The following is a 27,676-nucleotide window of genomic DNA, read 5'->3' as shown; positions in this document are numbered from 1 at the left end:
CTTTATAGCTTTAACACTTTCATTTCACATGGATATTGCTTACAGATTTATATAAAACTCAGGGAAAAAGGGAGGTTACCCACACAAGGCACATTAGTCAGACTTTCCATACAGAGCAAATTCTAACTGTCTTCATTTTTTAAGTAAAAGAAACCAGCTTTTCCATGAAAGAGTTAAGTATATGTGATGTCTAGGAAAAAAAAAAGGAGGGTGGGATGTGGTGGTGCAGTGTGATGGTGAGAAGCTGTAAAGTATATAGAGCTATGAGATCAAACTTCAGGCAAACTCCACCTCAGTCTTGAAGCAGAAGCACAACCTCTGTGAAGGAATATCCACCCCTTGGCTTGCTGATCGCCAAGACTGGAGCTACAGGAAAGCTGCACGCAGCCTCAATAATAGCAGGACTCGAAAACTCAAGATTACTCAGAGCAACATACAGTTTTAATTGAGAGCCACAAGCAGGGACGTTTTTGGGAAGCTTCAGAGCAATGAAGAGGAAGCAGCTTTTCTGGGCAGCTCTCTGTGCTCTGAGCCTGCTTGGTGAGTATTAAACATAAAACGATGCAGTTATAGCCACTCATTTTTTTTTTCAGGCATGAAATAGAGCAGCACGATGACAATTAATTCTTCTCTATAATATGTTCTTGGAATAGCAAACTAAAGAGAGTGCTGTCAGGTAAGGTGTATTCAATAGAAGTAGAGCATATCGCAACCTGATGTGGAGAGCCTGGTGCTAAAGGCAATACAGAGGAGAGATGCTGGCATAATCCAGCCCCTCCCAAATGCCCAAAAAGAATGAAAATCCCAAACAGGAATTAGTGATGATTTAAACAGGTGGGAACCAACGTCCTCCCCAGCAGAAAGGATGTTAGGTGGAAGCCTAAAGTTGACCGTGCTTGTGTGCCGAGTCCATCCGGCGAATGCAAGTAACTGGTGTGTCTGCACTGATGCAGAATTTCCAACTTGAATCACTATTTGATGAAAGTTAAACGCTTCCTTAAAAATATGATTAAAGTTATGCTTAGTGAACACAGGGAATCCTCCTATCATACTTCTGCAAGTAACACTCAGCATTGCAAAATGTTTATTTAGTAATGATGAGAGGATTTCCTTACGTAGCTTGTTTAAAAGGCAGTGTCTAACCTTGTTGGGGGGAAAACATTACCTCTTTTACCTCAAAACCAGGAATCTCCAAAATGATCCTGGATATAACAAGTTGAAGATAGACTGTTCTTTAATCGAATGTGCCATATCCTGTGTGTACCTCAGGATCCTCTGGGTATCAAACCTGCTATAATTGTGCCCGAGTCCCTGGAATGTGAGATAGTAGATCCTCTTAAATGCTTGGCTACCTTCTGCTCCTCCTCCTCTTTGTTTATTGCAGTGTTTAAACTTCAGAAAGGATCAAGTTCACTCTGATCTGACTCTGGCAAGATGTACATTTGCTCATTTGAGCCATTTCACCTTGGACTTCAGCGGGCACTAATCTTACAGAAAGAAAATGTACAAAGAAGCCTTTAAAAGTACACTTCAGAAGTGTCGCTCTGGGGTGCCTAGCTAGCAAGACTTGTATGCAAGTGTTCCTCTGCCGTTAGAAACCCGAGTCACTTGTGATATGAAAAAAGTGAAGACAAAATTATCTGATGCTAGCTTTGGCTTGGGTTGTGTTTTTTGGGTTGTTTTTTTTAATTTTCTAGTTGCACTGTGTCCAGAATATGATACGTTTTTTTGGACCAGTCACTGCATTGCACTTATACAGGAAATTGCACCACTTTGCAATCACCAAATAAGATGCCAACATTTGCTGGAGTAGGGAACTATTATTTCAAATATAGTTCAGGGTAATATGAAGTACAGAGAGATTAAGGATGTGATTTTCTTTTTCCAAGGGGCGGAGCACCTTAACTTGATATTTTTTGTTGTTTGTTGGAATTGTGAGTGAAACTCAGGCCAAGGAGGAATTTGTGAAGGTTTCACAATAAGTTTCTTACAAATCCTGGATTCTCCTTCCAGCTCTCTATCATCTCCTAGCTAGCTATTTTAATTGCCAGATACGTTGAGCTACATCTGTTGCACGGTAGATGCCTAAATAGCATATGCGCAATGGCGTACCTGTGGTTTATGGCACTTGTGCACAGCTTGTTTGTCCCTGTAGCAAAACAGAACGGCTGTGCGAGTGCATCTGTCCAAAGCAAAGCAGAGGAGGAGTAGAAGAGCTCTCCCGCTCGTCCGCCGCGCAGCGAGGCAGTAGGAGGCCCCAGTCCTGGGCTGTCCTCACCCAGAGGGAGCGAGAGCTTGCTTCCCAGCAAAGTGCTCTAACCACCACACTACAAGCTAGGCACAACACGGAGGTCTCTTCAGCCCTCCTCTTGAAGAGGCCCCTTGTACCTTTACTTTTCATACTGAGTAGCCAGGATGAATAAACAGCACCTGGAAATTCCCTTTCCCACTGGAAACAGGGTCCCAGGCTCAACCCTGGTCCCTTTCCTGTGCACAAGAGCATCCACCTCATGGAAGTCATGCACACTGGGGTTAGGTCTCTTTCTCCTGCTTCATCTAGCTTCCTCTGTTGCCTGCCCAGGAGGTCAGCTTCAGGGCTAGAGCTGGGGGAAGACCTAGGACAGGCCAGCCTGTGGCCTAAGGGCTAGAGCGCTTTGGTACAAGGCAGGAGATGAAGGTTCATATCCCCTCTGAATAAGCTGTGCCTGGAACTAAGCTGCAGTGGGCGGGTGCCCCCCTCTGCCGCTTCAAGCGTGTAACGCCCACTAGTCACATTTTTTTGCAACTAAAAGGTGGGACCTTAAATCAGCCTTGTGCACATATCTGTGCACAGGTGCCCTCGTTGGCCTGCTTAGTTGGGTGCACACAGACTTGTGCATGCAAAGCTGAGTTGCAAGCTGCGGGCAGCTGCCAGAAACTACATACGTGGCAGTGAGGTGCCTAAAGCAAAATAGTGTTTTGCCTGTTGCCTTTCCTGGGTGGGGGGGGTTCTAGTTTCATCAGTTTTCAGTCCTGAAATACTATGTCTGCTTCAAGTATCCAGAAACATTTACAGACTCAAGGATAAATACATTAGTGCCATTATAACATGAAGCAGTCAGCACAGGTGAAGTGGGCACTGTGCTATCATTTTCCAGCTTGTAATTCAGGGATTTGTTTTCCAGTCCCAGTTTTTAGCTCTTCCATGCACTCGTCACTTAAATCGCTGCTGAAATCCTTGTCTCCATTAAGGAAGAAATGTTGCAAAATGAGGTCATTTGTAGGTACTCATATGAACAATGTTTCTAGGTGGAGAAGGCTGGGGGTCTGGCTACCCACTGAGTTTTATTTGATTGTGGGACTTGAACAAATCCCAGCACTCAGAGCCGTCTTTTGCCTGGCAGCGGGTCAAAAATACGCCTGTGGGTTTTGCCTGAGATTCAGGCCTTGGGGCCCACCAAGCTTCGCCCAAGTTCTTGGTAAAATCTTGCCCCAGCCCTGGTATTGCAATGAAATTACAAATGAGATGCAAAGTTCATGGCCCAGTGAGGAAAGGATCATCCTGAAGTAAATGGTAAGAGAGCAGGGGCCTACCTCTCAGCCCAGCAATGGAGCGGTTGCAGCCCTTGCTCAGGGCTACCTCCGTGCCATTGTGGCTATAGTGGAGCCTGCCAAGATGGGAAGCACAGGTGGAAATAAAATGCAAAAGTGGCACATATGCAGCTATATAAGGGACATTCAGGCACAACAAGCTGATATAAGATTTAGCCCACAAGGCCATGAAGTTGCCAACTGAGGTCCGGAAGTCACCAACGCCGAACTTGAATGGTGCATTCCCCACCGACTACTCTTTTGCACGTCTGTGCACAATGCAGAACTCTTTCCTAGCCCATCCAAAGATTAAAGGCACACACACATTGTGTTGATGGGGTTCAGTAAGCACCGTATTTGACTGACGGGAGTTGGAAAGACCCAACTTTTGCGAAGGGCGTTGTAGGAGCTATGGGGAAGTAGCTACTCCAGTAGATTTTCCAGTAGCCCATTTCCAGTTGCTTTGCTGTGGCATAGGTGTGTCACCATTTCTTCAAACTCGCATTCATTAAGGCAAGACCACTTTAAGTGTGTCATTTCATAGAGAAGAGTTGGCGTTAAGGACCTGCAATTATAAGAACATGGGTGTAGGACCATTGTCTGTTTGGTTTATAATGTTATGTTATGTCATTTGATTCATCTTCCCCAGTGACAGGCAGTAAGTAGGAACAGAGCACGTCTATGGTGTTACAAGAAAAAATGTGTTGACATGATACTTTGAACTCTTGTAAAGCTGGAATATGCACAGAGTAAGGGCAAATCCAGTCATGAAATCAGCAGCAATATAAACTAGTGCTTATATTAGAAGAGAACTAAAATTCACACTGGATTGCTATAGCAATTTTCAATGCCTTTCTATCGACTACTCTTCATATGTTTTAGAAGTTGTTCCTAGGGGGTCTTTCCCACGTTCAACCACTAAACTGTTTGTGTGAATTGTAGTAAGTGACTTCACCTCCCCGCATTTCAGTTCCTCTTTCTGTAAAATGAGGATGACAAGGCCCTTTCTTCTTTTAAATGCTTTGAACTGTGTTTATGGAAAGTGCTAAGTAAAAGGTAAGTAATATTACTGTGAACTGATAATATGCAGCTGTGTGATATTTCATAGCCCAGCAAATTGGACACTTTCCCATCACTGTAATAGCATGCTATATAATGCTTCCGCTGTGCAGGTCTAAAACCCTGGTTTGTGACCATGCCTTCTGATACAACTTAAATTAATACCTAATGAATTTGTCCCAAGTCACACAGTGTCTGTGACAGAACCAGAAAATAGAGCCCTGTCCTCCTGAGCTCCGGGTCAGTGCATTGACCTGGCCATCCTTATCCACAAAATCATGCTTCTCCTCAGCTGGCATTTGCTTCTGTGTCATATCACAGCGTTTCTTTTACCTTCCTCATTGCACAAGCTGCTATACATCAATTAAGTGCCAACCTGCCATCCCAGGAACAGCTCGGTGTGTGCTGTATGGAAACATAACATGCATTGTGCCTTGGGATACTTAAGATTGAAAGGTGCTAAGTGAAAAATATTTGCTCACACAATCCGTCTCATAACGCAGGCTTTGAATCACTAGAGATGGGCAGATCCATTTGTTTAAATAAGAACATTCAGCCGAGCATGAAGCAAGCCCAAATCAAGCCCTCGATGACATTCAGAAATGTAACGGCGTGCCAAGTTTCAGCAATATGTGATCATACGTAGCCACAATATTAACTGCTTCACTAAAGCAGGAATTGGGACAATGTGTGTGTACACCCAGGGAAGGGAGAGCTGCTCATGGACTGAACAGAGCGACTGCCCTAGTAGTGCCCCGAGCAGAACTACACGTATGGACACGAGTGCAAGAGACTGCTCTGCGTGCCAGTCCTGAGCTTGGGGTCGTCTTTTTGCTTTGCATGCTGTTGTCTTAATGCACATATCCTTTACCACGATCCTATAGAAACAAAGAAGTTAGCGCTGCAAAACGTGCTGACATGGAAGGTGCTTAAGAGAACCAGCAGTTCAGATTCAACTTTCAGAAATTTGTGTAAGCCATAAGCTTTGTAGATCCTGCCCAAGATATTGGGCTCATACGCTAACTCTTAGATAAGCTAGTGACATTAAATCAGGCTATGAGCCAAAGCAAAATCTTTCTCTCTGTCTTTCTTTCTTTTTTTAATCAGCTCTGGCTGAGCAGAGCGAAGTGTTGATTAGGTGAGTCGGCTCACAGCTCAACAGGGTGATGTAATGGTTTGAGTTGTCATCCCTTCTCCTTCCCACGTTCCCTTGGCCCTTTTCTTTGTGTCATTCGTGACTGCAGACCCCACACCCATATCCTGTGGAGGCTGTGTGGAAAAGGAAAAAGTGGGGGTGGATTTTATCAGATATTTCCAGAGGGAAGAGGGCTCCACCCGCTTGAATTCCTGCCACGGGGCAGGAGATGAGTAAAGCTAGAGGTTTTAGAGGAGTGTAGCTCTGACCCCTCAAAGGTGTGCTGCTGCTTTCCATTCGAGCAGTGAGCCCTTGCTCTCTCTTGCTTTCCCCTCCCAGAGAGCACACTAAGTTCTGCATCACAGCCTCCTCACACCAAGGCACCGGCTGTATCAGTCCAGCTAAAAAAAAAAAATCAAATTTGACAATAAAAGTGTGATCTTAGGGCAGGACCAGGAGATTCTGAGTTTTTGGTTCTGCCCTTGCAGCCTTTGTCATACTGTTTCATCTCTGCCTTACTCTCTGTGTCTGTAACATGCAGCTCATTATACCTGGGCTGTAAGGATGAGTTAGATGAGCTAAAGATGAAGGATATGTTGTAAAGGCCATCAATACCTGGCAGGGGAAACACCATGACCACCAAGGCGGTTTTCCTAGTCGCTGGGGATAACCGCTTTTCTGGCACGGGGTAATACCTGCGGAGGTCATGTATAGGTAACCTCCCGCTTTCGTTTCCAGTAGGAAGGTCTCGGCTTCGTGGAAATGGGAGACCTCTCCCTAGTTTGCTCCTGCGGCCATGGGGCCGAGGGCAAGCAAAGCTCCGGGGCATCTGAATCCCAAGCCTCTGGGCTTGAGCCTGCACATAGGATGCCTGCCAAATGATTTGGAAACATCTGAAGCCCCAGGCAGGGGTGGAGGATGTTTGCCAGTAGTAGGGCCACATATGGTTTCTTGAATGAGTCATGGATTTGGTATTGGCTCTAAAAACTTTCCTTTAAAAGCTATTAAAGCATAGGTGAATTTGACAAATCATTTATCTTCAACTATTATTATTATAATAGAAGAGAGAGCTAGTTCCCAAAGGACTGCATGCATCTTATAGGCTCTACCTTAGATTTTGTGATGATACAGATAAGAGGAGGAAATCTTTTTGTTTAATGTGCTGTTGCTATAAACTGTTGAGACCTGTCCAGTGATGATCTATGTGTATTTCTTTACTTCCTTGCCAGTGAGGAGACTGAGTAGCGCTGGGTGGAAGGTGGGCGTAGGACAATGATCTGTTAAGGTGATGTTGTTGCTATGTGACTTCAGTAGATACATTTTACATCCATTAGGGTATTGATGCATGTTAAGAGATTATTGAGGATATCGCACGTATTGAATGGAAGCTCGTTTGCTGTCGTTCTGTACGAAGCTTAATAAGGAAAGAGAAAAAAAGTACGGGGAAAAGCCTTTGATGAAAAGGGTTGATTTTTCACACAGCTTGCTAAGACATTACTTCTCATATGTTGGCCTTACTCGCTTGGATTGCTTCCTGCCTAATACATCACTTGGCTTGAAATCGCAAGCCTTCAACACTAATACATTCATGCAAGTTTTGCAAAACCAGTAAAAATATGCTGTGCAGTAAATGACTGAGGTTTTAATGAAGCCCCACCTGAGAGTGGCATTACAGTCCTCATCAGTATTGTTAGGATCTCTTGGGTGCAAATACTTCATTTTATTTTAAGCTGGTTGCATAAGCCAGGGCCGGGTGGGGAGCATGCGTGTCTTTGTGAGAAGGCAGAACAAATGGTACAGCAAATTACAACATAAGAACGATCCAGTCCTTGTTTTATAATACTCGCTGGTATAAAGACCTTGGCCAAACAGCTCTGGTGTTTTTAGACACATCTGGAAAAGTTCAAAGGTGTTTGTCTGGGTGGTTGTGGCACTTTGGGAGGTCAAGTTCAAGGCATTACATCATTGCAATGAGGTAAAGTTTCCTGCTGAGGTCCCTGTAAACAAAAGCCTTGTGAAAAGGAGAGATTGGACATTGTGCTACTTATTATTCTGGGCATGAAATCATGCCTCCTGGTCTTGATTTGTTAAAATTTGTTATCGGAGAAACTCAGTGATGTAACTCTTTGTCCACAAGATGGATCTCAATTCCAGCGTCTCTTTCCTTAAAGTAAAAATCAGGCCAGAACCAGAAATCCCAGATCCCAACATGCCTGAGCGCTGCAGCAGTTCGAATGCGGACATAAGCTCTGTGTCCCACCTCTAGCTTTTAGGTTCATGGAAATGCATTTTGTGGTGGGGCGGATAGTTCAGAAGCTGATAATGAGATGCAGAAAAAAAATCTGTCACAACCAGCTTCCACAGGGCCCGATTTCCAAAGTACTCGGCAGCCATTCCCAAAAGCTGGCTTCACGGTCTGGTGCCTAAATAACAGCTGAGCAATTTGAGACATCTGGCCCTATGTTAGCAGAGAGGATAAGGACTAAATGGGGCATGGAGATGAAGGGCGAGGTTCAGTTCAGTATAGCTTTGGTCCATGACCTCCGGAGTAGAATCCAGGCCCGTGAATTGGGTGCCAAGCCTCTTTTTACAGTACAGGAGGAGTGTTAAGTACCTCCAAATGGGACCAAAACAGTCGCACCCTGGAAGTTGCCTGAAATCAGTGTGTTCAAGTGTGGGGCAGCCAACAGGGAATGCAGAGGACACGGATGGGTCTGAAATCCTGCCCCTATGGGCCTTGGCCACTTAGCGAGGGCTGCAGGAGAAAGACTTCTTTAGGGGTTTAGGGGCTGGGGCACGTGGCTTGCGAGGAGCGGCTGAGGGAACTGGGCTTATTCAGTCTGGAGAAGAGAAGACCGAGGGGGATTGAATAGCAGCCTTGAAGTCCCTGCAGGGGGGCTGCAAAGAGGATGGAGCTGGACTGGTCTCAGTGGGGGCAGACGACAGGACAAGGAGCAATGGGCTCCAGTGGCAGCAAGGGAAGCTGAAGTTGGATATTAGGAAAAATGTTCTCACTAGGAAGGTGGTGAAGCACTGAAGCAAGTTACTTAGAGAGGTGGTGGGATCTCTATCCTTGGAGGTTTTTAAGCCCGATCATGCACTGGCTACACAAGCAAAACTCCCCTTAATGCCTGGCCCTCCTAAGCTGTAAGACCTGGTGTGAACTGAACAGTCATAATTAACCAGCAGTCTCTGACGGTCGGGAATTGGAGGTTGCGGTTTGATGGCAAGGTTATTCTTCGCAGATTTTTTTTTTTTTTTTTAAATCCAAACGGATGCTGTGTGCCCGCCTATAATGTACGAGCGATTCTCTGACATCGACGGTTTTGTGCTGCGCGGTTGTCTTTACCATGCTAATCAGCTCCCTCATTCTCCTGACTTGCACTTGTTACACACGTTCTTCTGGAGCAAAGTGGATGTGACTGGAAGTTGTATAGTTAAGTCTCCAAAAAGATTAGGGGGTCTATGGATAAAGAATAGCAGCAGTTTCAGTAACCGGCAGAAAATGATAAAGAACTAAAAAAAAACAAAAAAAAACCCTCCAAGATGTAAGTGGATCTTCACCAGTGATAACCTTTCCCACCCCTGCCTGTTACAGCCTTGCACAAGTAGGTAGGTTGCAGAAGTTTACACCTTTTCCTGCCATTGGCCTGAGACAATGCTCATTATACTGGTAAGTGGGTTGTAGTAAGGCTTTGCTGCACTGTATCCCAGCAGGTTTCCTTAGGATATTTTGCATTAGCTCAATTTACCTCTGCCTTTTCACTATGATTGGGTGTTTATCCTTCCCTTTTAGCAAAAGTAGACACAGCCATAGAGTGTGGATACCCAGTCTCTTGTGCTAATCAGTAGGACCTGTTCTCTGTAGTAAAAGGCAGTATATGCATCGCATTTACCTTTATTTCATGAATGACTTTAGCCAGGCCTGTCTGAAATGCAGCTCTGCCCCTGAGGACGATGGGGCCTTTTCGGAGCAAGTTTCTTATCTGGTAGAGGTGAGATCTTCTATTAGACCAACTAGATTTTAGCGGAAAAAGTTCTTTAATCGCAAGCTTTTGGGCACAAGCACCTTCTTCAGGCATAGGAGAAAAGATTGTAAAAGTTCTAGGTAGAAACAGAAGTTCATATTTCATAGGAGAGTTGAAGGTGTGGTAAAATCTCCCATTTGGAACAGTTCATTTTATGCAGCAGATTTTACTATGCCTTCAACTCTCCTATGAAATATGCACTTCCATTTCCACCTAGGAGAACTTTTACCATCATTTCTCCTATGCCTGAAGAAGGGTGCTTGTGCCTGAAAGCCTGCAATTAAAGAACTTTTTTTGCAAAAATCTAGTTGGTCTAATAAGATCTCACCTCTACCACGAGTGCTGGTTGCTGTTGCCTCTGGACCAGTATGGCTACAACCTGGAAACCTTCCCTGGACTATAAGTTCTTGGGGCAATTGCACTTGAGTGTGGTGCTTTGCATAATGGGCCCTGTGTCCATCTCGTCTGCAGTTGCAGGCAGTGTCTCCTGATGCTGTTTCATACCTAAGCCTAAAGACAGTACTTGAGGGTGGCACCGCTCCTGGATCGGCTCTCAGCTGTGGCACCCCTGGCATGCCCTGTCCCTCTTTAGGGCACTAGGAAAAATGGCCCCATCAAGTTCTCCTCCCCATTTCCTATAGCAAGGCCAAGAAGCAGATAGACCTTCAAAGAGGTGTGAGCCTGGCACCAAAATAATGCCTATGTCAGGATGTGATGAAGATCCGAGTCTCCCCGATTTGCCAGCCAGCTTTCTGGCTGATCTCTTGTCTGGTTACATAGCCATAGGCTGTATGATCTATTAAACCATCGCAGCTGGAGCCACCTGCTCCTGAAGCGTGTCTTAGGCTGGGTTCCTAGTACAGTCGCATCATTATCTGTTGCAAGGAGTAATTTCCCCTTTCTTGCAAATTTTTCAAACCACTTAATTGTCATATTTGTAATGTTTCGAGGCTTGGAAAATTGAGCAGCTGATCAGAATTTAGCACCAATTCTGCTAAATCTTTTTTTGGGGGAGGAAATTTTTGTAATAAAATAGTTCTGCTCAGAGGTGTTAAGAGTCCAGCCTCTCCTGGGCAGAAACACCGATTTCTTTCGAAATTATTTTTCTCTTGAAGTTATGGAGCAGAATCATAAACAGGAACAGCTCCTGAAGTAGGCATTGAAGCTTACTTAAAAATATATAAATAGATTTCCAGGAAGAAAGCATAATAAGTCTATACAAGCACCAAAAGAAAAAAAATGTTTTCATCAATGTTTAAAGATTATTTCATACAGAGAGCTGGAGGTGGCATGTTTTGAACACAACAGGTAATTGCAGGGGGACCTATAAACCTTAAACTAGAATATTTGATGAATCTGTAACTATTCACTTTTGCCTTTAAGAGACTGTATTGCTTGCACATAGCAAGGAGTTGACCTAAAGCCCATGGGGATGGTTCTGCTGAATTCAGAGGGCTTTAGATCAGGCCATAAAGCTGGTTGTGACCCCAGGGAAAAGGAAACTGGGTATTCTCTGTTGTCCAAGCATCTTTTTTGCAAATTCTGAATCTTTCCTGTCGTGCTCAGTCCCACACTGAGCTCTTCTTCCCCTTCCTTGTATAGGCTTCAAGTAGAACAAGAGCCATCATGCCAACAGTTCTGCTCAACTCCCAGTTAAAACTGGAAATGGAGACGCTGGAGTAACCAGGATAACCGTGAATGTTTGAGCGTTTGAGACCAACACTCCAAACAACTGGTCCCTGCATTTTTTCCATAGGAGCGATAAGGCCTCTCTCCCCTTTTTGACATAGAAAAGCCTTGCCTTGTGAAAATAGCCCTTAAAAGTCCTTTCTTCCCCATTTGCACAGCAAGAAAAACTGATCAACAGGGAGCTCTGGGGGAGCTGTGCCATGTGCTCGTGGTATCAGAGCCGCTCGCAGGGAGTCAGTCCCCAAGACAGGCCTGACGCAGTGATGCTTTGGAGCAGGGCCAGCCTGGGGGACCATTTTGCCATGCCTTTTTGAAGGACTAGGGCACAGCAAGAGGGAAGGGGCCTTCTGCATCGCTCCTCAGTTGCCACTGCCCCTTTTCTGGGGTGTTGGTTGTAGCCGTGTTGGTCTCAGGGCATAGGCAGACGAGGCTTTTTGGGTAAATGTGGTATCTTTTATTCGACCAACTAAATAGTTGGAAAAATTGTTCTTTGCAAGCTTTTGGGCACAAACACCCTTCTTCAGGCACAGGGAGACTCTGCGTGTGTTTGTGCGCTCTCCTGCTCACCCAGGGGAGCACACAAAACACCAGCAGACCCTCCCTATGCCTAAAGAAGGGCATTTGTGCCCAAAAGCTTGAAAGAACATCTTTTCTGGGGGCAGGCAAGGGGTGACCCAGCTCCAGCCTCCCAATAACCCCCCAACATCCAAAGGATCGAGCAGGTTGCTCTACCATCCTTTAAACACCTCGTACAATAAACAAGGCATTGCAGCACTACAGACGTATTATTTTTCCTCCACAAAGGGCTCTCAGATGCCACATGACAGAGATAGCAGAGTCCCACTAGAGTTTATAGGTCATATGTCACGCTGTGCTTTTGACTTACACCTCTGCACTCTCTGTTTTTTCCCTCCGCAGAGGTAGTTTCTGGTGACACAGACACCAATGGCACTTCAAAAGCAAAGACCTCTGCCACAAATGCAACGTTTACTATAACTTCCCTGGTGATGCCACCAGAAACAGCTGATGGTAATACGACAAAGGCAGGCCCAGAAGATGCAACGCCCAGCAGTCCTGCAGGAACTTTAGCACCACCGACTGCAAAAAACATATCGATAAATGGTAATTATTTTGCTTGCCCTCTCTGTAGTTTCCATTTGTGAGTGTGTTTCAGCTATCGGATTTACAAGGGATGCAAGTGCCCTAAGAACCCACCCAACAGATAAATGACAACAGGTTGTCTCATCCAAAGGCATCTTTACATCGACACTTGGGCATTTTGGATTCTATATTTTGTGCTCCTAGCTCCTTGCTTTATAACAGGCCCAAAATTGTACCTCAAACCCAGAAAGTTTGGTTCCATATCCAAACTGTTTGGTCTGTACCTGTTGTTAAATGATTGCTTGAGATAAAAGGTCAGCTCAACCCTGACCTCACAGCCCCAGAGCCAGTTTCACTGTTGTGCTCAGCTGACGCGTTCACCTTGCACATCTCTGCATTCCCATTTGATTTTCTGCATATGTAAGAAGTTGCTGCTCTGGTACAGGGGGTCAGATTCAAGATGGATCATCTTAGAGAGACGCATGCTCTCCCTTCCAATGTTTTCAGGTGGGTAAATCTGTATATTTAAGGGCTCCACATTCAACAAGAAGGGAGGAGCAGCCCAGAGGAGGTGGGTTTTAGAGACTAAGCCTAGCTTTATGCTGTTTTGCAATATGCATAGGAGTCCATTGTAAGCAGATCATGAAGTGCACGTAAGAACCAGGTAGCTCTGAAGTCTGTCTAAGATGCACGTCTCATAGAGCCAGGGAAATGATTTGGCACCTCTATGACAAATTCATGTTGCACCTCAGTCACTGTAGTGACATGTGCTGGCTCTGAAGTTGTTCAGCATTTTCATACACTTTCCTTCCTGGAAATAGGAACTACTTTGAAAACGGTCAACGTGACTGAAGCCCCCAGCCCACCACCCACCACAGAGTGCAGCTATGAGGGCAGCAATGCAACAGAGCCTCGGGCTACAAATATATCTTCCACTCAACAGCTAGAAGTATCATCTTTTTCCACCATGACACTGCCAAACACAACTCTGAAATCAGCCTGGACTGCTACTCCTGGCAGCACAAAGCACACTGTTTCCTCCGTTACCATAAGCCCAGGAAACGAAATTAGTAATGGAACAGAGGTAGGAGCAAGTGTTTGACTGTGTGTTGCTGAGCATATCATTCCTGAAGATTTTATTCAGGAGCTGTGGCTTGTTAGTGCCAAAGTGTGCTAAACCAGACCCATTGCTGTACATAAGAGGGGAAGGGGGCGGGATGACCTTGTCGTTAGGTCGCAAGATCAGGAGTCAGGACATTGGTCTTGTCCCTGCCCTGACATGACCTCGCCTTGTGATCTTGGCCACCGTTCCCCTCGGTAAACTTGAGAGAAGCAGACCAAAAATCCCCTAGGTGGTGTTAAGCTAAATCCGTTAATATTCCTAAATTCCTGCCTTTCTTCCCCCCTGCCCAAGGCAGTAAAGAATTGCAAAGGGGTGCTGGAAAGCACCGTCTTTCAGGTGAGCAAGAGGGCTGTGAGTATGTGAGTAGTGCACCCAAGTGCATGACTGCTTGCTCTGTGGGTGGGGATGAGCAGCTCCGCAGCAGGCAGAAGGCGATCTAGTTTGCAAAGCTTGTAGCTCACTGCACATCATAGCATCCTTCGGGTCAAAAGCAACCAGCCAGGGCTGCAGGGTTTTTCCCACTCCCCCCAAACCAGGCCCAGCAGATGGATTTCAAGCTTCATCTGAGTTATCTTCCACAAGGATGACTTCACTATTCTTGGCTGCACCTTCCCTGCTGAAGTTCAGCCTGCTTGTATTCACTCCCTCCTGCTTTCCCGACACGGTGAGATTTACCATCAGAATACTTTCTTTCCAGAAGGCCTCTCTAGTGATGGCTACATTAGGACTTGAAGCCAGCTGGACTCGTGGGATAGGGCTGTTAATGCAACCGTCATCACAAGGGCAGAATCGCCAGAGGGATTTCAAGGCAATGAAGTTGGAGCTTTTTCTCTGCTGAGTTTTAAAGGACTAGCAGGGAACTGGGCAGCAGAGCAAGGGACCTCACCCTAGGACATGAATCATAACGGGCTGATTCCCTATCGCGGCTGCAAAGATTAGCACTAGTGCAGTTATGCCGCACCTAGTAACCGGGATGCAGCAAATCTGGGCACAGAAAAGCCGCTTGGAGCTCAGCTCCAGGGAAGCTTCCTGAATGCTGTCTAATGTGGGCTAATTACAGGAGGTGACCTGGGAAACACAGAGATCAATAGCCCCCTGAGGAGGGAGGGTGGGGATTGAGAGTCATGAAGGCAAACAGTCTAAAGGCCTCAAGGGATGCAGCCAGATGCCCTGGCCTGCTTCTGTCTCTCCCTGCTCTTTACAAATGCCTGCCTCGTTTTGCTTTGCTTTCCAGAGCATCACGTGCCACAGGGTCAAGCACGTGACGAAACCTCATGTGATATGCCTGCAACTCAACGCATCCTACACGTGTGTAAGTTAAAACCCCGCGGGAGGCTGGACAGTGCTGGACATTTAAAGCAGTAGGGACAAACCCAGCACAGGAGTGGGTAGGGGAGGCTTGAGGCCTTGGGCCAGGTTTTTGCAATGGTGTCAGGATAGCCAAGCCACGGTGGCTGGTATATGCTGCTTCTGCTCCGCTGCAGGGAGCATGGCTGAGCACGTGGGGATGGTCGCCGGCACCGCCTGGAGGAATTCAGACATGTCTCCCTTTGTCGTGGTACAATTCGGGGCCAGCCCGACCCCCTGTGTCTCCCACTTATCTCACTGCTCGCCTAACTCGATCCACAAACACGTGGATGAATTATCCTCCTGCCCCAACAGCCTTTCATCCTTGCTGCCCACTGGTGCAGAGAAGAGATTAGGTCTGATGAGATGAAGAGGGAGGGTGGGAAATCATAGGCTTGGCTGTGACCTCTGACAGTGGCTTAAAAGGGAATTCTGGATTTCTGTGAACTGCCTCTGGTCTCGTTGGCAGCTGGACACCATTCAAATGATTAAGTATTTGTAAAATTCAGAACAGATTGATGGGGAAGGATCAGCTAGGATGCTGTGCTATGGGAGGAAATCTACTGTGTATCAGGGGAAAACCATGCAACAAGTGCCACCTGGTAAGGAAACTTGTGGGAATTGTGAGACAGCAATAATAAATAACAAAAAATGAACTAATGGTGAGTAACTTCCCCCCACCGGACAGATCACTTGGGAGGGTTAGCTTCTTGCTGGGCTATTCATTTCTTCCTCTAACGCCTATCAGCTGGCATCATACCTGTTGCCACAAAGGCTGAAAGCCTTTGAGCAAAGCTTGACATTGGAAGTCCTGTTATTGGGATCACAGATGCCATCTAGTGGGCAGCAAAACGGAAACCTGTCAGATGTGCAGAGCTGATGCATTTCTGTCGCCAAACTGAGATTCCCTGCCCAAGGAGCTGGGCTGAGGAAGGCCCCCGTGCTGAAAAGAGAGCTAGTAAGTGAGTCTTGTGAAGTGCGGCCATCGCTGCAAGGCTCCAAAGCTTCCAAGTCTCAAACAAGAACAAAAGGAGGAAAGATAGAAAATGAGAACGGTACAAAAAAAATCTCAGTTCAGGGTCTTCTTGCTAAAGCACTGGGCTGGGACTGAGTGTTTAGTTCTTGCCTCTGCCACAGACCTTCTGCCTGGCCTTGGGCAACTCACTGAGCCCCTCTAACACCTATCCCCTGGTTTTCAGCTCCAGACGGTGTAGCAATTCACGGCTGAGGGCTCCCATATTTGGAACCCCATAATACCGAAAGGTTCAAGCCATGCCAGTTTTAAACAGGATTTTTCCAGGCATCTTTAATCTATGGCATGCCTCCATCTGAGCTAATCTTTGGATGGGAAAAACTATTTGGCCTTTCAATCTGCGTTCCTGGGAAACAGATAAGAGTCTTCAAGGAGAGCAGATAGAAGGGCTGAGTTGCTTCTCCTTTTTCCTGCAAGGCCTGCGAACATGATGCTGGTGTCTGTCTCAGTCAATGCAAAGGAAACTCTGACACCCTCCCCAATTCTTTCCACGGCAGAACAAGGAAGCTGGCACATGGGCATTTCCTCCCATCTTGGTCCTCTTGCCCAAAACATGCTGTAGGACAGCAATCTTAGAGGGCTGTTTTCTTTTCTTTTCCCCTAGAAGAGAAAGGGTAAACGGTTTTATCATCAGTGCCATCAGTGACACAGCTCTGCCATGGCTTTGGTGAAATGAGGCCAGGAAGTGAGAGAGTTTGTGATCCTTAGGAAAGGAAAAGTTGAAGTAACAGGCTGATTTCAAGAAAGCAGATGTAAGGAAAGTCAGGGGTTTGGCCAGCAAAATCCCACGGAGAATAAGGCAGAGGGAGAAAAGAGTTTGGGAGGGCTGGCAGGTCTTTAAAGAAACTAGGCACAGACCCCTCTAGGCAAAGGAAAGACGTCAATTATAGTCAGAGACCAGCTTGGCTACATCACGCTGGGGATGCCACAAGGATTGGGAGCGCAGGTCAGTCTCCGAGACTTGTTCCCACAAAGGGGATGTTCAGATGCAGTAGTGTTGGTCCAGCCCTCTGAGATGGCAAGCTCATTTTCCCTTGTGACATCAAACAGCTGTCAAGGTGGTAATAATTTTTATGTGCTGCCGATGCAAGCCGGGTTTTTTCAAGCCGTCTGAAGCTGAAAGACTGAATACCCCTCATTAATGCCCTGAGCTGTCCTGCCAGCCTCATGCAACCAGATTTCCCAAGGCAGCAAACCTAGCCCTGACCCCCAAACAGTGTCTGTGTGCGTGCATGCAGACAGGTTTTAGGAGAAGCACCCACATGGTCGCATGCACCAGTTGGTCAAGAGGAGGAAAAAGCAGCTCTTCTCTCCTCCTTGACACGGCCCACCATGGGGTCTTTCTAACTCCAAGAAGTGAGAAAGTTTTGTTCTTTGCCCGGCCTTTGATCAGTGCCTGCTCAGAAATATTCAAGGCATTTCCTAAACAGGAAAGCCAAATGATTCTCTGTTATTTCCTGGTTTCCCAGACTTTCTGCAGTTCCAAAACAATACAGGCTCCCTTGGCTTCTTTCTCATTCCAAAACATGAAGGAACACACCCAAACCCCGCCGATGCTCCAGTTAGGCTCAATAAAAATAACATTCGACTCCATTGTCGATAACATCGAATGTCACTTCACCAGCATAAACTCGCCCTCTGCAGCAGATAAGGGCCAATATCCTCCCGGTGATGGGGAAGCCGACACATGGAAATTAAATGTCAGACGAGATAGTGGAAAGGAAGGGCTCACATTTGTGAGGTTCCCAGTCTGGTTCTCGGTTCTTCTGACCATGCTGTGTCCCAGTCTGAACTGGTATCACACTGACGTTTGCTGCACGTCTGGCCAGTGACGCGCACAACAAAGCCCAGCCCTGGTAAGCCGGTTGTAGGAGCTATTGCAATGGAAGAGAAAGACTGGCGACGGTAACACAAGCAAGGGGTATAGTTGAGGTTTAATTGAGAGGGAGGATTTGTGTTGGTCGGGTTACCACTTTATTGGCTGTTTCCTTCTGGGACTTTCCTAGGATCATTTTAAAGCGAAGGTGGGAAGGAGATTGTGGCAGCTGCTTTGTAATGACTTCTTGGCCTTGCACCCTACTTCTCCCTGCCATGTTGAACTGGCTAAATCGGAGGTGAAACCCTACTGCATGCTGCTCATCCTAGGGGACACTGCAGGTCAGTGAGACACATTTCTCTGTCGCGCGCGTGTGTGTGCAAGCATGCACACATGTGTGCAGGTGGGTGGAAGAGAAGCAGGAAACTTAGTGCGCTGGTGGAGGGCAGTGTGAGTGTTATCTGCAAGAGGAGAGTGGAGGGACATAGCTTGTTTTATTCAGGGCGATCAAAGGTGTCTGAATGCATGGAAAACCATAACGGCAGGCTGGAACGCAGACCGCTGCAGCTGCTTTTCTCCCTTCTTGAGCCTTAAGGGAGATATGGCTTATATCTAGTCATAGCATGCCATGGCTGGATGAGGGATGTAGAGCTTCCAGCTTGTCTTCTCGGTATGACTGCAAACTGGTCAAGTGTTGGCCCGACAGCTTCTATACTGTATAACATACGACCTTTCTCTCTTGAAAACTATAGATGCAAAAGCAGTCCTAAACCACCTCAAGATTTCAGAGCCTGATTTGAAAGAGGTAAATGCTTTCAACTGGAGCGGGATGGGAGATGCAATGGCTGGGGTGCTCGGGATAGGGAAGAGTCTGTTAAGCTGACTGCTCAGATCCAGCCCAGGTTGGTGGTAACAGAGTTGTCACCATCGGAGGGGCATTTTGTGGCAAAGAGCACAGAAGATGCCATCAGCCCAGCTCCCCGTGAACTGGGGTCATACCCAGTGCCAAACTACCTAATGCACTATAGAGAATGCCCCCTGGTCTGATCCTCGTCAGGTCCGTCATGGCGTAGAGAAGGCTGTCCTACCGCTGCCCGTGCGGTATCTGCTGCAGAGAGAAATCCGGGACCTTTCCCTGCCTGCATTTCAATAGTTCAGAATATGCTCAGAGTATCTGCACATAAACAAGTGGCTGACTTCTGTCACTGCCACGTGGGGAATAGGAGGAGGCAGAGAGGCACCATCTTCACTTGGCACTTGGCAGAATGCTGCAGTATTGCATTACAACACAGGAGGCTGCAAGAAAAGCCAGTCCCAAAAGGACTGAAAACGAGCCGCTCGCTCTGTAAGCCTTCTGACAGGGCTTTGCAGATCTAACAAGGAGCCTCCTCTGCCTCTGCTCTGTTACTTCCTCGCAAAAGCAGGAACTTTTGCAGTTGCTTTCAATCACAGAACCTTTTATTACTTTATCTTCTGCATAATAAGCATTAAGCACGCAGTGCCTTCCTATTATAAAAAAATAGGATCTAAATAGTCAATCGTGACTATTAATTTTGGGTGTCCCAGGTAAGAGTCTTTAGAAAGGTCTAGTTTGCAGAGCTGGGTACCTGCCCTCTGAAACCCAGGCCCTTCTGATGCATCTCAGGCTGGAAACCCCAGATCCTTAGACAAATCCAGGCCATGGCTATGCATAGACATGCATATGTGCACACACCCGTGCATACACATATATGCACACACACACTCGCTCTAGTGCTCCAGAATAGGTGTCCTGTACTCTTGCATGCTTACAGTAGCAGATACTGTATGTTTTAAATTCACAATGGGTCCCCAAAAATAACACCCAGCACTTAGCTGATGCTTTACCTCTTCAAAGTGCCATTACTCAGTGGGTCCTCCCAACACTCCAGTGAGGTCACCACAAGCTGGTAACGGCTGTACAAATAGCAGCTAGCCGGTAACCCTGTCAACGATAATACATCTGTGCAGCAGTGTGCTGCAGACCTCAGGGGCAAAGCCCTCTGATCAGAGGAGGAGACCTTCACTGGAGGCATAAATACAGGGCTCCAAGAAAGATGCTTATACTGCAGGTGAATTCTTCAGTCCTGGGTGGATAAGGTCAGCAGAGAGTGCAAAGAGCTCAGGACTCAAAAGATGGGGAGAATAATGTTATATAGCATGACATGCACCTGCAGTGCCTGTTATCTGAGAGAGCTGTCAGTCTCAGAGGGGCTAAGGACTGACTGGCAAGGGGTTTCTTACTGCTGTAGTTGGCCTTTGCAGGTCAGAAGTGAAGCATGCTGCAGGGAAGCGTGGGGGAAGCTGTCCCTGCTTCTGCTGTATCTGTCTTGGGGATGGAGAATCTCCCTCTCTGGGGCAGTCGGCCTGGCCCCAAGGCCCCGATCCAGCTCCCGCTGGAGTGACTGGGAGTACCATCCATTCATCACTTTGGGAGCTGGGTGGAGTCCGTTCATAAACACAGGTAGAGCTGAGCTGGAAAACAGCTCAACTAAGGTGCCAAAGCGCTCTCAGAAGATGTGATGCTGGTGCAAGTTCCCTGTTTTTGAGGTTCATGGCTCTGTTTGGTGTGTTTCCAGCTCGGTATAGAATCCTACAAGAAGGAGGAGGTCTGGAATCACCAGGACTTTTCCCGGAAGACGCTGATTGCCTTGGTCACATCTGGACTCTTGGTGGCGATTTTGGGTTTGGCTGCATACTTCCTTATGAAACGACGGAGCTGGAGCCCCATGAGAGAGAGGCTGGTTAGTGCTTATAGATGGCAAAACAAGTAGAGAGATACCCAACTACTGGAGGAATGTGGAGGGGGGGGAAGGCCCCAGAGAGCACTGCCGAGACCTCACTGATGCTCTCTGTTCGGGAGGGCAGGTGGAAGCTGTGAACTTATTTTCTGTGTTAATGGCCTATAGTATATTCATGTATCTCTAGATTGCATGAGACAGCTTGATCAGCCAGGGCCTGTCCTGAATGCCACCTCGGACACCCCCAGAGGGAGAATGAAAGCCTGGGGGCTCACGGCTGAGCCAGCCTGAGAGAGGTGAATGCATCAAGGGGGTGTGCAGTACAATCAGTCACCCCCAAGTCTAGCACATGGAGAGTGAAAGGCAATCACTCTTCCTCTCTAACGCTAAATGTTCATTGACTTCACTTGGGGACCGTTCTCCCTTGTTCTCTCTCACTTCCATTTCTAAAACATATTTTCACTGGGCTGTAAGAGCTCGTCCCGGAAGACTCCTCCAGGGACTCCAAAAGCCTGTTAATTTGCCCTTGAAAAATGGCACGCTTTCCCCCATGCTTTACATTTAAAGACTAAGTTATACTACACCTCTCTTGTATCTGTGCTGTAATCAAAGCTGTTTCCCCCACTTAACAAATGATGCTAATAAAGGATATCGAGAAAGAGAATATTCTCCTATATACGTTTTTCCATGTACAGATTTTGCTGAGCTCTGCGGGGTCCTTTCCTATCAGTGATTTATGGAGACTTGAATCCTTCCAAAAAGTATAGTCCCACAATGTTAGTCTAGGTGGTACTGAAAGGGAAACACGGGAGCAACTATATACTGTAAGAAGCTAATAAACTTCAGTATTCTGGGATGTATCCTGCCAAAATATGGGGGAATGCAAATTTGAGCTAATGTGCAATGGACTGGGGTGTCAGGGGTGGTTTTGGGATGCTGTAGGGCACTGGATCCCATCTTCTGCTGGCTGTCACTGAAAGTCATTGCTTACTAATGGAGGTTGAATGAATGTGGTGGTCTAAATTCAGCTTCTAGCGCACAGGACAAAGAGAGTGCAAGCAAAGAGGCCAAGAATCAGCCTGGGCCACAGCCACTGAGCTCCATATATAGGAGCTGGGGACTGGACCCAATAGCCCAGGAGGCCGCTTTCAGCCCTGCAAGATCCCATTCCAAGATGGGGCTGAAACACATTGGTGAGGGGACTGAGCAGATGGGAAGTTGGCCCTGCTCCAGCCCATGCTCTGTGAGCAGTAATGAGGGAGCAATTAGAGGACCTCAGCCTCGGTTGTTCTTCATTTGCTTCCCGACGCACTGTGTGGTGAGCATACTTCGTTTAGCGCCCTGTGGCACTGGCTCTGGTTGGCATTGCTGCCAGATCTTAGAGACTCGGGAGTTGTGGAACAATCCTGATGGTCCACCGTCCATCTAGTTTGTCTCCAGCACGGTCCCTTACCCCCTGTCTCAGATGATGTGAAATGGGTCTCCACCCCGCAATATGGTTTAGCTAGCTCTGCCATAATGCTGTCCTGCAGAGCATGAGTCTGTGTTTGGAGGTGCAGCTCGGGTCACCACGCTTAACTTGGGAGTGCTTAGCTCAGGCCCCTGACATCTGCTCACTAGGTTGCAGGCTGAAGAGAAGAAAGGAAGGAAATTTCCCAAATATTTCATTTGACCCAAATGAAAAACAGAGCTGGGTTTGCAGTTGTCCGAGCCTAGGACAGTTCAAGAGCCTGGGGCCTGTTTATCCAGACAGCACCAAATTGAGGACTTCTACGTGTAGGTCATGGAGAAGAATTGAGGCCATGGAAGTCCCCAGTGGGGCTTGTTCTCCATGTCAGCCCAAGCTGGTATCTGTGCTGGCTGCTACCCTGCGCCCCTTCTCCGGGGGCAAGGCTGAGCCCCCACGTGGCACTGACATAGCTCCTGTCACTCCTTTCTCTCCGCTAACTCTGCGTTTGTTATCTATGTCCCTGTCTAGGGCGAAGACCCCTATTACATGGAAAACAGCAGCCAGGGAAACACGCTGATCTCCGTGGGTGCCCACGAGCAGCCGGAGCCGCAGGAGAAGCCGAATCTCAAGGGAGGAGCTCAGGAGAACGGGACTGGCCAGACGGCCTCAAAAAACGGACGCTCTGCCAGGCCTCACGTTCTCGCCGACACGGAGATGTGATGTGCGCCAGGGCAAAGGCCTCTTCAGCATGGTTTGAAAGGGGAGGGGGGGAAGAGGGGAGGCAAGCAAGGACAGGACCCCCCCCGGCCAGGCCGGGAATTATACACCTTTTCTCTACAATGAACTCGAAAGCTGCAGTCTACACAGCGCTCTGCCCCATTGGTGATGCAGCTCTGCATGGTACAGGGCAGCACTGCTGAAGCCTGGCGCTGCCCAGGGCTTAGGGCAGGACTAGGGTGGGGCTATCTATGGACCTGGTTTTGCTCTTCCAGTGGCCAAGAGCAGGATGGGGTGGACTTAGAACGACCCAGTATCCAAATCCCTTAAGCAAGGGGGGTGGGGGGCGTGCCAAAACCCAGGGGCAGCGTTAGCATCCCAAGAAATCAGCTCAGCACAGGGGAGGTGAAGGGAGGCCACAAGCTGGCATCCACGTATGGGTTCAACCCCTCTTGAGCAGGTTGAGTGTTATCTCTGTCCCTCCAACACACGTTGCTCTTAATTAACCAGGCTGCAGCGTGTGGGGATGCGGCCTCCCTCACCTTCCTCTGGACACAGGTGTCTACCACTGCTGCCAAGGGGTGAGCACAAGCCACCAAAAGCTGGATCCAGACCTCAAACAACTCCAAATCCAGGGAAAGCATTTGGACCCTTGATCGCATTGGTATCTGATCTAGTGTTTTGGGGTGTTTGGATGGGATGGTTTGTTTTCACCTCATCTCTGTATTAAATGCATCTTTCTTTCTTCCCTCAAGAACACGAGTAAATTAATTCCCCTTCTTGTGCCTTATATCCTTCATTTCACATGTTTAATGCTGTCGTGGAGTTTGCTGATGTTGTATGTTAATTTTCCATATCTGGCCTGCCGCTCAAGTGGGAATAGTCTCGGCTGAATGGTTTCTTTTCTTTCCGTCCTACCAGTCTGTGTGCTGTTGTTCAGCCATGAGCCCTCTGGTTTCTCACTCCTGATCTTTGCCCCTCTGTATTCAAGGAGGGGGGTTGCATAAGAAATCGATGGGAAGGCTTTTCTCTCTTTAGCCATAAGAAACAAATGAAAAAGAGCAGTCAACCATTACCGGTAAGTCTGCTGGCTGAAAACAAGCCCCACCTGGTCATGGACTGGAGTTGTACCAGATGAGAAAGGGCCTTAAGTCAAGCCCATTTAGCTTGGTTCAAGTGAGGGAGCTGAATCGGGCATACAGAAGCCCACAGGAGCCTCTAAAAGGTATGAAACTATTAAAAGGAAGAGGGACTTCATTGTAGAAATTAGGTGCAGATGGCTGGCTCAGGGGACTTTGACCTCAAGGCCACTGATTCTGGCAAAGCCCAGGCAGTAGGTGGCTAAAAACATTTGCTGTAGGATCCAGTTATTGGTGGCCAGCAGATGAGGAGCTGGAGATGGGTCATAGCCAACATGTATCCCCATCACTGCTAGCTCCAGGATGGTCTGGCCCTTGGCACAGGGGCTGGGCCTGGAAAGCTGAGCTGGTGAAGGTCATCACCCTTTTTTATCAAGAGTTGGACACATCTGCAACTGGGATACAGGGGAAGGCAGCTTGGGCTTTCCTAGGTTTTGTGCTTTATGATTATTCCACACTGTGTTTGAAGAGGATGATGTTATTTCTGGGGCTGTCAACCAGGCCTTTGTCACTGGTTCTAAAGTCACTTCAAATATATTTAAAAAACCCCACATTTTTAAAGGTTGTGTTTGTTTTTGCCGTTTTTTGTTTTGTTTTTTTTTACATAGCAGCTTTTAATTGAAGCCAGTAAAAAGAGCAAAGCGCTGAACCCAGCTTCCCTGCTTTATTCTTGCAAAACAATGGACTTTTTTTTTTGCAGTTGCTAGTGGGGAAAAAAGTCCAGCTCTGTTAAATGCCAAGATGACAGGAGGCCACGATGACCATTAAGAAGTTGTTTTCCAGTTCAAAACCGCGTGAGCCGAAAGTGTTTCTTCTCTTTTGCATGCATGCCCTCACTCTCCTAGGCTTTCAATGAATGGGATTTTGGAGCGAGTGGAAAGCATGTATCAAATATTAAAAAGCAATGACTTTTTCAGAATTAAACTCTTAAACCTTATTTCTGGCTGATTTTTCTGCTCAGATATGCATTGAAATCTCTTGGCCTGACAGGAATATTGGTAGGGGTCAAGTGTCATCATGCCTGCTTTTTGTGCTAAGGCTTAACGTCTACCTTGCCTAGATGCAGCATTTTTCATCGTTATTTGTATTGCATTAGTGCCCGGAGGCTCCAGCCCCAGTGAAAGTCTCCGATTTCACGTTTTACAGCGAGAAGTCAGACAGGGGGTGGATGGAGAAACCGGAACGTGCCACGGGGAGATGGTAACGTTAGCAAGAAGGTGGTGGCAGACTTGGAATAGGATCGAGTCTCCTGACTCCAAGCCCTACAGCACTCTGCCCTGCTCGGTGTGAGGCACGTGGGCTGTCGTTGTGTGCCGCAGCTCTAAACAAGGTTTTGTGGACCTTTGTGGACGTTTCCTCCAGCAGGAACTAGCATTTGGGTTCCTGTCCAGAAGAAGTGGAGTTTAAAAGGAGCGCTAAAGAAGCGGGGAACAAGGGAAAATGTGCACTTGGAGCCAGTCCAGTAGACAGCTGTGCCCAAGCTGCAAAGCCAGGATGGGAAGCAGAGCCTGAAACAGCCAGAGGCTGCAGGGCTATATTTGGACCCCACCTCCCCCTCTAAACTCCTCACACTGACAGCATCGTGCAAGGGCTTCCCATGGCAGGCTTGCCTGCGAGGCAATGGAGGAGGGAGAATATGGGCTGCAGGGGCCGTTTTCCACAACACTGAGAAACACTGTGCCTCGGAGAGAAATGCTGCACTGGTTGCAACCTCAGTCCCGGGCCACAGGCAGCAAGACATGCATCTTGTCTGTAAATCTGCCTTTTAATAAGCATCTGTTTGCAGTAAAGAATAAAGCCCTGGCCCTACAAGTTCTTAAACCTATGCAGTTTTATGCAGCCAGCTGAGCGGATCCCATTGCCATCTGCTTGCTCCTAGAAAGCAGCACAAGTACTAGAGGGATCAGAGCCCTAAATATGCAAGAGGGAGGCAGTTGCATTTATCCAGGTTTTCCAGGTATTCGCTAAGCTGCTCGGGGCTCTGCGAGGCTCCCGAGGGTGCAGAGGTCTCACTCCAGCAGTGGCAGGCAGGGCCAGATGCAGCCGCGCACTCAGACGCAGGTGGGAGCTATTGTGGTAAGGAGGCGAGGCCACAGCCCGGGGGCTGCAGCTTTGTGTGGGGCTCCTTGTCTGACTGAGCTCCTTGGTTCTTCAGGGCTTTGTCTTTTTGGCCCATGTCAGCAAAGTTTCCTGGGGTGAAGACGTGTGAGAAGCTGGCCCTACCTGGAGGGCTTCAGCTGCTCCCAGGAGCCACGTGCGACAAGGGACTCCTTTGCTTTTTGCACGGTGACGGTTGAGCCCAGCAGTGTCAGGACTCCCCACCTTGTCTCTACACCAGGAGCTCTACAGGGCAGGTCCCAAGCTTGTCCAGTCCTACCCAGCAGGCAAACCCCAAGGGAGGAAGGACGGTCTCTGGCTCCCCAGCTGAAACACTTCTCTGCAGCGTGTGAATTGGCCCACGGGGCAGCGTACGCAGGGGAGGCCCGAGTCTGCCCCACACAACACCAGGCTTCAGGAAAGGTAAGAGGAGCTGCAGCCCAAGCGCAGCCGTGCTGCGCCCCAGGGTGAGCCGGGGTGCTGGGCGCAGACCTGCCCAGCATCGCTCCTCTGTGCTGCAGCCTGGGCTGGGATCTCTCAGGCCTGCACATGCGCTAAGTTGGCAGCCTTCTCTACCAGGGGCTGGGGTTTCCCTTTGTGCCACCTGCTTGTGCGCTCCCGTGGACTGAAGCATAGTGGCTGGGGAAAGGGCTGGTAGCTAGGACCGTGGGGTCTGGTTCATGGCTGTGGCTTTAACTGCTGCGTAGTGTAGTTGTGTGCACCGCAGAGCGTTTCCTTCCTGTGCTTTGTGTCTGGGATGTGGATGCTGCAATCCCCGCATGGGGGAGGCACTGTGGCGCCTGCAGCCTGTTGCAGAAATGCAGCTCTCGTCGGGGGCCGAGGGACAGTGCCCCCCCGTCTCCTGGCTTTCTGTGTCCCTTGGTTCCCCGCAGTTCCTGGGGTGCTGCCTGGCAGGTCCTCCGGCGGCGTGGGGGCATGGGGCCTGCTCAGCCATCGAGACAGGTGTTCATCTCATGAATCTGATGTAGAGCCTGGCCTTGGGGCCCGTGAAAGCTGCTCTGTGGGACCGTATTTGTGTTCACACATGCTATTTAGTGACTTTCTTTCCCTCGTGGCCAGTTTGTCTGTGGATCACCTGGTGAAAACTTAGGCTCCCTTTCAAAAATGGTTCCCTGCACTGAGCGCTGGCCCCCGCGGTCAGAATAAATGCTCGAGGCATTAGCAGCGTTATCTGAATAGATGGTGGCTTTGACTCAAAACAACAAGAGCAAAGCAGAGCTGGGACTTTGTTTGGTCCTCTGTGTGCTGGTGCCTAGCTGCCTGCAGGAGCCTGGGAAAGCCGCACCGATGCCGTGTGCTCTCTGGGCAGGCTGCCTGGCCCAGCTTAGCACTCCAGGCATAGGCTGCGTTGTAGACATGGAAGGTGAAAGCCGGCATCGCGTTCATGTGGCAGGTGATGAGACGGGGAAAGGCATGTGTGTACCCTGGTGAGGGGTGTATTGGAGCAGCACGCTGCATCCTCTGCACCGGAGAGCTGCTGCAGCCTCTGTGGAGAGCAGGAAATCTCTGAATGTTCGCGACCCAAAGCCGCATTTGCTCGGGAGGCAGGCAGCCCGGCCCTGTGTTTGCAGCAGCAGGCCAGAGACTGCATC

At 48.2% G+C, this 27,676-nt stretch overlaps 1 protein-coding gene across 3 annotated transcripts; it reads left to right on the top strand.

The window, feature by feature from the left end:
• The first annotated feature begins 266 nt into the window (after positions 1-266).
• On the top strand, positions 267-24,903 carry CD34 (CD34 molecule). 3 transcript variants are annotated; one of them, XM_019514042.1, is made up of 8 exons: positions 267-540; positions 12,400-12,603; positions 13,404-13,666; positions 14,940-15,017; positions 18,092-18,242; positions 18,654-18,706; positions 20,499-20,663; positions 21,131-21,321. In XM_019514042.1, exons 1-8 carry the CDS (start codon positions 489-491, stop codon positions 21,131-21,133), a joined length of 969 nt encoding a protein of 322 aa, XP_019369587.1. In that variant the 5' UTR covers positions 267-488; the 3' UTR covers positions 21,134-21,321. The 3 variants fall into 3 exon arrangements, with proteins under 3 accessions (XP_019369587.1, XP_019369586.1, XP_019369585.1); XM_019514041.1 differs by having other exon boundaries at positions 21,128-21,321; XM_019514040.1 differs by lacking the exon at positions 21,131-21,321 and adding an exon at positions 22,639-24,903 and having other exon boundaries at positions 268-540.
• The last annotated feature ends 2,773 nt before the right edge of the window (positions 24,904-27,676 follow it).

Source organism: Gavialis gangeticus, unplaced genomic scaffold, assembly GCF_001723915.1.
Source record: "Gavialis gangeticus isolate Ggan-Ray unplaced genomic scaffold, GavGan_comp1, whole genome shotgun sequence".
Classification (NCBI taxonomy): Eukaryota; Metazoa; Chordata; order Crocodylia; family Gavialidae; genus Gavialis; species Gavialis gangeticus.
The sequence above is the reverse complement of the archived record's forward strand: the minus strand, read 5'-3'. Positions and strand labels throughout refer to the sequence as shown.